This window comes from Coregonus clupeaformis, chromosome 18 (genome assembly GCF_020615455.1).
Source record: "Coregonus clupeaformis isolate EN_2021a chromosome 18, ASM2061545v1, whole genome shotgun sequence".
NCBI lineage: Eukaryota > Metazoa > Chordata > Actinopteri > Salmoniformes > Salmonidae > Coregonus > Coregonus clupeaformis.
The window spans coordinates 20,905,277-20,919,472 of record NC_059209.1 but is presented as its reverse complement, the minus strand read 5'-3'; the positions used below and the strand labels follow the sequence as shown (position 1 = coordinate 20,919,472).

The window sequence follows — 14,196 nt, the reverse complement described above, 5'->3', positions numbered from 1 at the left end:
CGATCTAGTTATACCTCATTGTTTGAATCACAGCCCTGCCAGACTGATATCCATGCAGCGTTTAATGTAAGCTTGTGGGATCAGGCGGCTTTGTGAGGCTACAGGGGTCCTGAAATCCAAAATCAAATATCTAAATGATCCTTGGTATGTTAGCTTAGTAGAAAGCCAGCCCCGGGCCCTTAGACCTTAGGGGGTTAAAACATGTTGTATGTTGTGTTCCAGTCACAGAGGTCTTGGATTGACAACACCTTCTGCAAGAGAGAGTGTATTAAATTCATCCCATCACGTCAAGACATACACAGGTGAGCTGGAAATGGTATTTGCTGAACAATGTCAAAATGTCATATGATAGTAGTGCTGGAATTATGATTTTTACCATGGTAAGCAGAAATGTCTGGTTTTTGAAAAAGCGAACTTTTGGCAACCATACTAACTGTTCCAGGAAAACTCTAGGTATGTGGTTATGTTGCTGATGTATAATTTCCTGTTTATTGCAGATGTTCAGTCCCTCCTCGATTCTGTGACAGCAGAATTCTTAGCAAAATCATAAATTCCCTGCATGTTGTGCGAGGGCTTGCTTATTTGACCAACCATATTTGACCGCATAAAACAGTCAAATCTTCGCAATATTATTACATAAAACGGACCCATTGCCGCAGTACAAGAAGAGGGCTCGCAATTTCAACCAATCACCTCACATTTACAGCATAATATGGTTCAATCAAGCCACATGCTAACAAATGTTTTCCCACGTCAGCACATGTTTGTGACAAATTTGACAAAATCTTTGCATATTGCCTTGCAAAATGTCATAATTGAAGAAGCGAAATCTGTGGAATCCTGGAGGGACTGGATGTTATCCAGGGTGTCAAGTATGCCAAAACCTAATAAGGTATGACTTTACTATGTGTGTGTGTGTGTGTGTGTGTGTACGTGTGTGTGTGCGTGTGCATGTTTTGAGAGTGAGATTTCCCATTTTAGTGTAAAAGTAAACTAACAGACAGTAATTCCATGTATACTATCATGACATTTATAGAGACAGTAAATCATTTTTGTGCTAATGTTTTACAACTAGAAATGTTTGAGTTTTTCCTCTCTCCCTACCTCCCAGATGCTGCTGTGGACGTCTGGTCGGGGAGCACATCTGGCTGGAGACTGGCCCCTTCATGTCCCACTGGCCTGGACCCCAGGCAGAACAGGAAGAGAGGTGGTCAGTGGAGTGTCACACACAAGCCAGTGCCACCGATGCCTACGGAACCATTGACTTCCAGGACAGCGCTGAACGTAACTGCCATGCCAAGGTCTGTAGCAATTGCTGCATTCATGTGCTAGTCGGAACTAGGAAACTCAGAAATATCCAACTGGGAAACTGGGGGTGCAACGATGCTACCAGGGTTTCCCACTTGTATTTCCCACTTGGAAGCTTGTTAGGAACTGTTATCTCATATTCATGTGGTTGACCATGCTTTATGTGATGACTGTGCAGTACATTCGTGTTGCGGTCGATGCCGAAGCTGAGGCTCTGCTGCAGCTGATGCTGAGGGAGTGGCAGATGGAACGTCCTAAACTACTGCTGACTGTCCACGGGGGGGCAGAGAACTTCCCTCTCCCCCTCAAGGTTAGACAGGCCTTCAGCAAAGGCCTGATCACCGCAGCCCAGAGCACTGGAGCCTGGATACTCACAGACGGCATCAACACAGGTGTGTGAAATATCGCAGATTCATTTTGCACTGGGGCTTTAAGACAGTAAGCATGTGTGGATGTGAGCGTCTGTGTGTGTGATTTTGGCTCACTTTACGTGTATTATACTGTGTGTGTGGGAGGGGGTGTATTACGTTTATATGTGTTGTATGTACACTACCAGTCAAAAGTTTTAGAACACCTACTCATTCAAGAGTTTTTCTTAATTTTTACTATTTTCTACATTGTAGAATAATAGTGAAGACATCAAAACTATGAAATAACACATATGGTATCATGTAGCAACCAGAAATGTGTTTAAAAAACCAAAATATGTTTTAGATACTTAAAAGTAGCCACCCTTTGCCTTGATGACAGCTTTTCACACTCTTGGCATTCTCTCAACCAGCTTCACCTGGAATGCTTTCCCAACAGTCTTGAAGGAGTTCCCTCATATGCTGAGAGCTTGTTGGCTGTTTTTCCTTCACTGTGCTGTCCAACTCATCCCAAAGCATCTCAATTGGGTTGATGTCGGGTGATTATTGAAGGTGGCTCTGCCCATGTGTCAATATTGCCACATATATAAACAATTACTTAGGTAATATTGGTAAATTATCCTTATGCCATGTCCCTTCTTTTGAGACTGACCCTTGCTTCTTTATCGCTCCGCCCACTTATTTTGTCTATGATGGCGGCTAAATTCGACTTTCATTCAGTTCAGAATCAATAGTAATACAATCAATCAATCCCTTATCTTGCAAAAACACTAATGTTTAGTTTAAACTCTGTTCAACCCGGCTCTCTTTCCACTTTGTTTGAGGAGAGGCAAAAGGCCACAGTCTGGTTTCAGTCTCTGATAAAGTAGGACAGCCATGGATTTAAGTAAGAGCGAGCAATTCGACCCTAGGTCAGATTCCCACTTCACCCACACACATAGTGAAATGACCCAATTAAGTTATTTGCCTAGCAACAAAGAATTCTAGCTCTCTGTTTGTGATTAACCAAGTTTATCTCATAGTCCACTAAATAATCTCCCTCATCACCATGTTTCTGAGTCAAGACCAATGTCATATATCCCTCCCTACAGTCTACCGTTTGGGTAAAAGGCCTGTCATATCTAGGAAAAGCTAAGACTGTTTGGGAAGTGAGCAACTTTTTTATCTCTATAAATTGTTCCTTCGCCTCGGAGTTCCAAATGATTTTATCATGGCCTGCCATTGCCTTCCCATAGATAAGATCACTTTATTTACCAGTATGCAGTGCATAATGGGGTACCCAAGCTCTACAGTAGTTTATAATTCCCAAAAAGCTCATCATTTGTTTCTTGTTTAACGGTTTTGGTGCTTCAAGTATAGCAGTTTTCCTGGATGAGTTTAACGTTCGCCCCTCCTGAGTTATGGTATGTCCTAAGTAAATCACCTTGCTCTGCCAGAGTTGAAGTTTCCTTTTGCTACATTTGTATCCCTGTTCTGCCAGAAAGGTTAACAATTGGAGTGTATCTTTCTTACATCCCTCTTGAGTGGGATTAGCCAATAGAATATCATCTACATAAATTAAAATGTGGCTTCCTTCCAGAGGTTCAAACTTTCCCAATGTGGCCATCAAATATTCAGTTCCCTTCACTTACTTCCCCTCTATTCCTATTTTCTATTCCAATTTTACAATAATTATATTTTGTTAGTTTTTTCTCCTGAACTTCCTCTACTCTCAACCTCTTCGATCATTTTCATGATGTCCATCCGGTTTGCTTCTATACGCCATATCTTTCACAAAAGCTCCCAAACTACAACCTATATACTTATTATGGACACAGTATGCTTACATTATTAGTTATCTTGTTATTATTTGTTGTTAGTTGTTATTAGTCACATCCTTCAATTCCATTCAACACCTCCCATCTATCCTTTAACACCATCCATATAGGATTTGTATTTGCCATATATATTTCTGTACTGTGATGTCTTACAAAAGTTCTGAACCTTTCTATTCTCATTGTTTCTACAGATTGTGAATTGAAAATAAACATTTTTGCTAAAAGTATTATTATGTTATTGATCGATTGACTATGACTTTTCAGATCACCCAGTAATGCTATCTGCAAGGTTAGCTCCAGGTAAAAATTGCAATCCTTTAGCCATTCCTGGACCTGTGTCCAAAAACAAGCTACAAATGGACAGTACCAAAACAAATGATCTAATGATTCTGTCTCTTCGCAGCAAAATCTGCAGAGCTGGGAAGATTGTATCCCCCATATAAATAACATTCTGTTGGTAGCAAAAGTTTTGAATCCGGTGTCGTTTTGCGTATCAGTTCATAAACACTATGCCATGGGATCAGTACGTCAAAAATCTCTTCCCAACTATTTTGCAATCTATATGGGATGGCTGTCAATCCTTTGGTCCTTAAGAAACTGATATACTTTTTTATTTATCACAGTTTTCCTTAACCAATGATGTTCTTTAATGCAAGGCCGACAGACAAGTTCCTTACTGTCTCCCCCTTCCACTTTCCTCTTCCATTTTTGCGGTAAGGCTGCAATTATTTGGTTATAATTTTGGGTAGAGCAGACATTTCCATATGTTTTTGTTAGCTGCATGTGTGACATAACTCCACCAGTCCTACCAATGATATCATTTACAAAGATTATACCTTTTTTTATTTTTTTATTTGTCAAAAAAATTAGTTTTACAATGGAATATTTTTTTCTCATATAATAAAAAAAAACTGTTCGCTAGTGAGATCATTTATTTCCTTTGGGATATGTATTCCGAGTATATCCACATCACCATCAGACCATTTTATTGGTAAACTACATGGTAATGTAAAATTTTTATTTTTTAGTGACCCAATACGTAATATAGTACATTTGTCATAATTTGGTTGTAATCCAGAGAGGAAGAGAAAATGTATCTAGATCCTCTATGAGGCTGTGAAGGGATTCTAGTTGTGGATTTAAAAGAAAACATGAATCATCAGCGTACAATGACACCTTTGTTTTTAAGCCCTGTATTTCTAATCCCCTGATATTATTGTTGGATCTGATTTTAATAGCTAACATCTCGATGGCCACAATAAATAGATATGCCGATAGTGGACAACCTTGTTTCACTCCTCTTGACAGTTTAAAACTTTCTGAGAAATAGCCATTATTTACTATTTTACACCTAGGGTTACTATACATGATTTTGACCCATTTTATAAGACATTCTCCAAAATTGAAACGCTCCAGGCATTTATATATAAACCCCAGTCGTACTTTATCAAATGTTTTTTCGAAGTCTGCTATGAATGGCAGGCCTGGTTTCCCAGATTTTCCATAGTGTTCTATCTTTTTCCAATACTTGCCTTATATTATCTCCAATGTATCTTCCATGTAAAAAACCTGTCTGATTAGAATGAATAATATCCGACAATACCTTTTTAATTCTATGCGCTATACATTTTGCTAGAATTTTTGCATCACAACACTGAAGTGTAAGGGGCCTCCAATTTCTTTAATGGACTGGATCTTTATATTTTCCACTTGTATCCTTGTCATGAATGTCTGTGGAATGCGGTAGGCCAGAGTCAAGCGCAGGACACAGAATGAAATGAAAATCTACTTTACTGTATAGTAAAGAAACAAGCAAAACCTCCAACACAGGGAGGAGCAAACGCGCTCACAAACAACACTCGAAACAAGTTACAAACACGCACAACACACAGTGGGAGCGAACAGGTTAAATAGGGAAGGACATAATACCATCATGGGAAACAGGTGTGCAACACTAGACAACAACCAGATGAACATAGAAACATGAAACATAGATCGGCAGCAGCTAGTATTCCAGTGACGACGAACGCCGAAGCCTGTCCGAACCAGAAGGAAGGGCAGTCTCGGCAGAACCCATGACAATCCTGTTTCAGTAATAATGAGATCAGACCTTCTTCTTGAGTGTTAGATAATCTACCATTTACATAGGAGTGGTTAAAATATGCTAATAACGGTCCTCTTAGTATATCAAAAAAGGTTTGGTATACCTCGACTGGTATGCCATCCAACCCTGGAGTTTTCCCGAACTTAAAGTCTTTAATTGCATCCAGAAGTTCATCCTCTGTAATTTCACCTTCACATGAGACTTTCTGTGTGGTTGTTAATTTTACATTATCAATAGAAAAAAAATCTCTACAATTAGCTTCAGTTATAAATTCCTTTGTCCTAGTAAAAAATAAATTATAATCCAATAGGCTTTGATTACATTTCCAATATCCTCGTCCACGTGGAAATTCAGTAAGAGTAATGTATATGCCAATTATATGATGGTCCGACCGCATTCTGTCCCCTATCAACACTTTTTAAACTTTTGGTGCCAACGAGAATGAGATAAGAAAGAAGTCAAGACGACTAGCTTGATTGAGTCTCCGCCATGTATCTCACTAGATCAGGATATTTAAGCCTCCATATATCTACTAGTTCTAATGTATCCATGACATTCACAATTACCTTAAGAGCATGTGGGTGATTGTTTGTGGTGTTATTTCCTTTACGGTCCATTGAGCTATTTAAAACAGTATTATAATCCCCCACCATAATAATATTGTCTTGAATTGCTTGCAGGGTTGATAATTTATTATATATATTGTCAAAGAAGTGTGGATCAAAATTATTTGGTCCATAAGGTTAATGAGCCATATCTGTTTATGGTCCAATAACATATTTAAAATAATCCATCTACCTTGTGTATCTATTTGGACAATTTGCACATTCGGATCGAAATTACTATTAATTAATATCATCACCCCTTTTGAATTTCTTTGCCCATGGGAGAAGTATATTTGCCCCCCCCCCCCCCCATTCCTTTTTCCACGCAACTTTATCTAGAATTGTTGAATGAGTTTCCTGTAAACAATAGATATTATATTCCTTCTCTTTGAGCCATGTAAATATTGTTCTTCTTTTGTTATTATCAACTAAGCCATTACAATTATATAACTGGCTATACTTATTTCACCATACACCATAATGAGATACAAGTTTCAAGTCTATTTATCATTATATATGTTTGTAAATTTACCAATTAAAAATACTGTAATGTTTGAGTGTCCATATAGCTGTACCGTGATATTTGCATTGCTACTAAGTAACTTTTCAATTGTTCTCCACTAATTCCCCCGCTAAAGCCCCTCCCCATTCCAAGTTGAGCCGTCATCCCAGTGATCGGCATCCCACCCACGTCCCTCCGGATCCCTAGGGCCCCGAGAGGCCAGGACCCATCCATCGAAAACAGCACACAGTGCCACCCACAAAAACAGAAGCAGATTAACCGCCAAAAGCATTTCCAATGCTGTCACCTCTATATATATATATATAACTATTTAAAATATATATCTATTCAAATATCCTGCATATCTTATTTTCCATCATTATCAATTAATATGCGTAACAATGTCGGCAGTTCATGCGCAGGATGTCAACATACAACCCGGATTGCCATTGTATGACATTTAATTTATTGACAAGCAATTATTATCCTAGCAAATAATTACCGCGGTCCATCCCATACCCTCCCCCCAACATCCTCACCCCCCCACAACAGATGCGGGACAAACACACACGCACATACTCACATACTCCAACACACTCAACCCCCTTCCTCCACAATCAACCATAAAATCAGATGCTCAACGGTTGTTACATCCCAGAGCACAACTCAAGAAAGGACCTGATTTACAAGTGCACATACAGTTACAGCTAATTGAGAAAGCATGCAAGATTGAGCAGATATTGACAACAATGTGAGATTTGATCAATCTACTTAATCTATGTCAAGTTCTAGGTGATGGAGATCAGATCCACCCTCTTCACCTGAGATACAAACACTCTGGTCCCCCGTTGTAACCATTTTTCCCAAGCATCTCCGTGCAGTCAGACCTTTGATTATTTTGTGCCACCTGGGCCACAATGATAAACCCCCTCTCTGATTGTCCAAGTGTTACCCCCTCCCCATGGGTTACTGCAGCCAGTGTTGCCAGCACTGCCACTACCTGGGTGGGGGTACCCAACCGGAATCCCCACCGGCTAGGTACAAGGTCGTCAAGGTTCTCATTAGCAGCTTTGAGAATTTCCTTGTATATAATGCTCTCCCATCAGGGGGCTCTGGCTTTGTATGACCAACCCTGCCAGGCAGGCTCAGAATCCTGAGGGGGCGGTGCTGCTCAAGTAGGTCTTTGACTGCATTATTTCTCTCTTTAGGCTGCATACTCACAGCAGGTCCATAAAACAGATGGGAACTTCTCTTTGGTGTATGGGTCGCTCAGGTGGGTGTCCAGGATATAGGGTTGGGGATCTTTCATGATAGGACAATAAAAAATTAGATTAGATGTATACTATATTTAAAAATGTATGTCCCTCATCTGCACAAAATTGAAAGCTCTCTCTCACTACCCCTGCTCATAGACACCCGTCGGCTCTGGGATATGCAACCATTTCCCCTCTCACTCACTTAACGCCACACCCTTCCAAACACAAAAATGCACACCACATGGTTGACTGCGGAGGAAATGGGCCGAGCGCGCAAATGCACCTGCATCCCACACCTGCCGCAAGGGGGAAAGGACGCCAGGGAAAACACAGGACCAACCACAACAACTGCCCGCCAAAACAACAATTGCCCGCCAATTAGTTGTATTTGAAGATCTATTATTCTGTTTGTTATCTTTTCTTGTTATATATTTTTATCCTTTTTTAACATACTATACTTACTATAAATGTTCTTTAATATTACATTCCCTATCATTGCTAGTATTTGGTGTTCCCTCTATTCCTGTTACATTCCACTCTCTTTCTATTTTTGTTCTGTCTTTTCTGTCTGTCGCGGTACTGTCTTTGTCTGTCATTCCTTGGAAGAGCTTTACACTCCCTTGCCATGTGTCCTGTTTTGTCACAATTAAAACACTCTATCGTCTGATCCTGTCCATTTTTTCCCTTCTCTGTTAGGTCCCTTTCCCTTAAAGCTCCCTTTATGCTGATCTTCTATTTCCCCGAGAGTCGCTATTAGATACTCTTCGTCTACAGCCCACTGTAAAATAACTCTGTCCCCCCTTCCTGGGGTCCAGTCTCCCTTCACAGCTGCCCAATCCTTTCCTACCACTTGTCTGACTGCTCGTTCCAGCTCTTTTCTCAGTCTGTCTACATCCTCCCTACGCTCTCTCTCTGTCTCTCGCTTTCTCTCTCTATCTTGCTCTCCCCCTCTTCCTAATCTTTACTGGTCTCTCCCCTCCCCCCCACTGCTCCTTCCTCCTCAAACATTCCGGCTTGGCCGTCATATGGCGGGGGAGATGCGGGGACCTGTCCTAATCTTCTTCTACACACAACAACCTCATAATTTGGATTCTCTTTCCAAGCCTGTTCTGCCAGGACTGGATATAACCTTTCTGCCCTCTGCTCTGGGGGAGGCACTGGGACCTCAACCTTTACTTCTCTTTTCATCTCACTCACCTTCTTCTCACTTACTTCCTCCTTCCTTCTCTGACCTTCCTCTCTCTTCCGAGCTTCAGAGAGACACACCCTAGCAGTGTCTAGCCCCTCTAATCGCTGTCTCTCTACTCTATCTCTACACACCTTGTGCATCTGTTTTACCATGGATTCAAGTTTGTTTATGTCTAGACGCCCCTCAAACCCATACCTCTCCCTCCACCTAGTTCCATAATGGAGGTTATCCTTAGATTCCATGTATTTCAATTCAATAGTCCACATTACAACTCTATTCTCAGTCGTTTTTAAACTATCAACTCATTCGGCAACACAAAAATAATTATTTTACTCCCCCCACTATTCTTGTTGAATAAGTGAGTCGTTCAATTCGAACCCCGCAAACTACTACATCCCAGTCTTACATCCCAAAATCAACACTGGCTGTTTTATTAATGTACACAACCCCATAACCATAGTTGAACTATAATCAGAAAATCTAGATTTTAGTCAGTAATGCAGAATCTATGCTTTATTGAAATGACAAGTAAATCCTCCTTTATTCCAATTATAAGTCTGTAGTTTTAGTATCTGGCACACACCACACTTATCAGAAAATAGCTTTACAGGACAAAGATCCCACAAGCTCAAAGGGAATGACTTAGCAGTCAACGAGTCAAATCTACATTCATTGATTTGGAAACAGATCTAACAAATGTAATTAAATGGATTATGTCTTTACTATATTACCTCTGCTCCGAGATGATAGTTTGTTTTTATAATGCTTAATCTTGTTTTTATCACATGATTTATGTACTGTCTCCCACCCCCCATCCGTACGTCTACGTGTTTGGGCGCGCAAGCCAGCACTTATCACTTTACTACCTAGACCCCTTCCCTCAGTCATAGAATCCTCCCAGAATCCTATAGACTGGTCACTATTCACTGATCTTACATCCCCCAAAATATCATTATATCAACAGCTTATTCTCCAAACTTCAGATAACCTCATTCTCATATTCACACGACTCTCATATCACATTCACACACTGCTATTTCCCAACACACAATCAATATTCATATAACCTACAGGAATATTTTCTTCTATAAAAGTGCCCAGATTTGGAATGTTCACCCTAGCACGTTTGATATCTCACTATGGTCAATTTTACCATAATCCTATATTACTTCTAAATTTCCAAAATGTAATAACCCCTAAGAGCTTGGCCGAAATACAATGTGTTGACGTCCTATGATCAACCCGTTGTCACGTTCGTTGAAGGACGGGTCAGACCAAGGCGCAGCGTGGTATACGTACATGTTTATTAAAACTGAATAAACACCACGACAAAACAACAAACTAAACGAAACGTTAAGTCCAAGGTAGCACACACAACATACCTTACACGGAACAAGATCCCACCACTAGACAGTGCCAATAGGCTGCCTAAGTATGGTCCCCAATCAGAGACAACGAGCGACAGCTGCCTCTGATTGGGAACCACACCGGCCAACATAGATCCACACATGCTAGATATACAACATAGAATCTATACAAACAAAGAATACACACACCCTGACTCAACATATAAGAGTCCCCTGAGTCAGGGCGTGACACCCGTACATGTGACCTGTTCCTCCAACAGGATTTCTCATACCCGGTTATCTCCGGGACCTCCTTTGAGGATTTGCTTCCCATGATGGAAAAATAAGAAATCCCCCCCCCTCTAATAATTATATTATGACTGTTGATAGATTATTAGGTCTCACACGTATACACCGTTTATTAATATATCTATTTCACAAGTCAACAATTATTCCTTAATTTATATTTATCTAGAATACTGGCGCATGGGTTTTCTCTAGATAAACGTCTAAAAATGCCGAAGTTCACTTCCTTCTTGTATACTATTGACAATCCCAAATTGTCTCAACACAAGGTTAGTTTATTTTGGGTAATGGCCTCAACTACCTGTAGTCAATTGCGGCCCCAACCCCGTTTTATATTTATCTAGAATACTGGCGCATGGGTTTTTTCTAGATAAACGTCAAAAAACGGTATACCGGATGACGATCCCGTTTTGGATTATCGACGGATTACTACCCTCACTACAGCAGATTTAAACTGTTAATTTTTTCTACTGCAGTTTCCAGATATCAATCCCCCCAAAAATCCATGAATAAAAATTACTGACTTTATCCTTGCAGCAGGGATTTCAATTTTGGTTGGATCTCGTCACCGTTTCTGTCGTGTACCAGTTTACCGACCTGAAATAGACCCTCAATTTCAGAGGTCAGGTCTTTGTCTTACGGATCCTGGATCCGCCCGTGCATGGTTTCGGGGTTCCCTGGGACGACAAAACAGGTATTGAGATCCGTCTCGAAGGACCAAGTTGTCACGAGAATTTCTATCTCAATGTTCTAACTGGACTATTTTATAATTCCATCTGTATCCTGGAGGTTGTAAAGCTCCAGTTATAAGAAACAGACAGAGTCCCAGCATACAATGGTCAGTTCTTTATTCAGAGAGCGCTCTGGCCTCTCATGTTCAGAGCCCATCCTTTACACACGTCAGACGAAAATCCCACCCGCTTTAGGCGGGCTGTATTTTTCCACTGTACACAAACATTGTTTTTCATATTCTGCAACATGTTTCATAATCTTCTCAGAGCCTAACAGTTTCTCCCCTCCCTGGGTTGGGAGGCCTATTTCCTCTTATTGGTTTCACAGTTGTCACAAGTTGTCTGTCGACAGTTCTCCTTCTCCTTTGTTGTCTGACCTAACTCCTACTTATATTGCTAAACAATGTCATAATCTTAACGTGTCCTACGCACACGCATTACTAGATTATAGTCTTATATTTCTAATACATTTCACACCGTTATATAGTTTCAGGGTGGAATACTTTAGTCACTACTTTTAACATTAAAAAGTATTCTATCAGGAGGCCAGGTCATCTGATGCAACACTCCATCACTCTCCTTCTTGGTCAAATAGCTCTTACACAGCCTGGAGTGTGTTGGGTCATTGTCCTCTTGAAAAACAAATGATAGTCCCACTAAGCGCAAACCAGATGGGATGGCGTATTGCTGCAGAATGCTGTGGTAGCCATGCTGGTTAAGTGTGCCTTGAATTTTAAATAAATAACTGATAGTGTCACCAGCAAAACACCCCCACACCATCACACCACCTCCTCCATGCTTCACGGTGGGAACCATACATGCAGAGATCACCCATTCACCTACTCTGCATCTCACAAAGACACGGCGGTTGGAACCAAAAATCTCAAATTTGACTCATCAGACCAAACCAGAATTTCTGAGGCTGGTAACTCTAATGAACTTATCCTCTGCAGCAGAGGTAACTCTGGGTCTTCCTTTCCTGTGGCGGTCCTCATGAGAGCCAGTTTCATCATAGCGCTTGATGGTTTTTGCGACTGCACTTGAAGAAACTTTAAAAGTTCTTGAAATGTTCCGTATTGACTGACTTTCATGTCTTAAAGTAATGATGGACTGTCGTTTCTCTTTGCTTATTTGAGCTGTTCTTGCCATAATATGGACTTGGTCTTTTACCAAATAGGGCTAACTTCTGTGTACCACCCCTACCTTGTCACAACACAACTGATTGGCACAAACGCATTAAGAAGGAAAGAAATTCCACAAATTAACTTTTAAGAAGGCACACCTGTTAATTGAAATGCATTCCAGGTGACTACCTCATGAAGCTGGTTGAGAGAATGCCAAGAGTGTGTAAAGCTGTCATCAAGGCAAAGGGTGGCTATTTGAAGAAAATGTGTTTAACACTTTTTTGGTTACTACATGATTCCATATGTGTTATTTCATAGTTTTGATGTCTTCACTATTATTCTACAGTGTAGAAAATAGTAAAAATAAAGAAAAACCGTTGAATGAGTAGGTGTGTCCAAACTTTTGACTGGTACTGTATGTAAATGGACTGAGTATACGACCCTTCCTAGGTGTGTCCCAGTATGTAGGGGAGGCTGTGAAAGCATACGGCACCCATTGCCGCAGGAAGAGGAACGCTGTAGGGGTCACGCCCTGGGGCGTAATTGACAACCACAGTGACCTTATAGGGAGAGATGTGAGTGTTGTTCTCTGTTAAGATATCAGTGCATTTAAGGAAAGTTTCAAATGAACCTTTTACTGCAATGGGCTAAATCAGGGTCACACAGAGTGTTTCTTGGTAGTATTAAACAAATCTACTTTGAAACAAAAGTATACACCTCACACATATGGTTATGGGCTTAAAAAAGAAGACACCTCTACCATGTCAGATATAGAGTTGAAATGTATTCAATTTATAATTTGCATCCCAATATTACACGTTATATACATCACAGAAGACTGAACTAAACAAAACCATTTGACATAGAAACACTGGATTGTCGGCGGCTTTTAAAAAATAATGTTGATTATTTATGAAATTATGAAAAATATTAATAACATTCCACCCATGAGGCCACTAGGTAATTTGACTGCAGGAAAGGGCTACATCATGCGTCCACATTATAAGAAGGATTGCTGTATTTTTTGCACAGATCTGTACTCATTTTTGCCACGAAAATGTCACCTTTTATCTCCCTTGAGTTGCCATATGCTCTCACTTTTCCGCTTGGACTATCCCAAATCCTCTTCTATTTTCTCTCTGGCCTGCTTTCTGACCTGTTTTCTGATACCTAAACCAGGTGCTCAGGCCTTACCAGCCCCTGAGAAACCCCTTGAGTAAGACGGTGTGTTTGAACAGCCTGCACTCCCACTTCCTGTTAGTGGACGATGGAACTCTGGGAAAACATGGCTGCCAGCTGGGACTCAGGAGGAAGCTGGAGAGACACATTCAACTGCAGAAGATCCATCCTAGTGAGTATGTGTGTGGCTGTGTGAATGTGTCGATCTGTGTGTGTGTGTGTGTGTGTGTGTTTGTGTGTGTGTGTGTGTGTGTGTGTGTGTAAGAAAAAGAAAGATTGCAATGTGTGTGTGTGTGTTTGTATGTGTGAGAGTATTGTAATACACGTGTGTAACAGTGTGTGTGTGTGTGTGTGATGTATC

At 40.6% G+C, this 14,196-nt stretch overlaps 1 protein-coding gene across 1 annotated transcript in view; it reads left to right on the top strand.

Annotated features, from left to right (window-relative positions):
• Positions 1 to 201: 201 nt before the first annotated feature.
• The window catches only part of LOC121550730 (transient receptor potential cation channel subfamily M member 6-like), a 73,247-nt gene continuing 59,252 nt past the window's right edge, over positions 202 to 14,196 (top strand). The window contains 6 exon segments of the mRNA XM_041863083.2: positions 202 to 316; positions 847 to 892; positions 1,112 to 1,301; positions 1,487 to 1,700; positions 13,107 to 13,231; positions 13,836 to 14,007. Coding sequence (XP_041719017.1) covers positions 202 to 316; positions 847 to 892; positions 1,112 to 1,301; positions 1,487 to 1,700; positions 13,107 to 13,231; positions 13,836 to 14,007 — 862 coding nt within the window.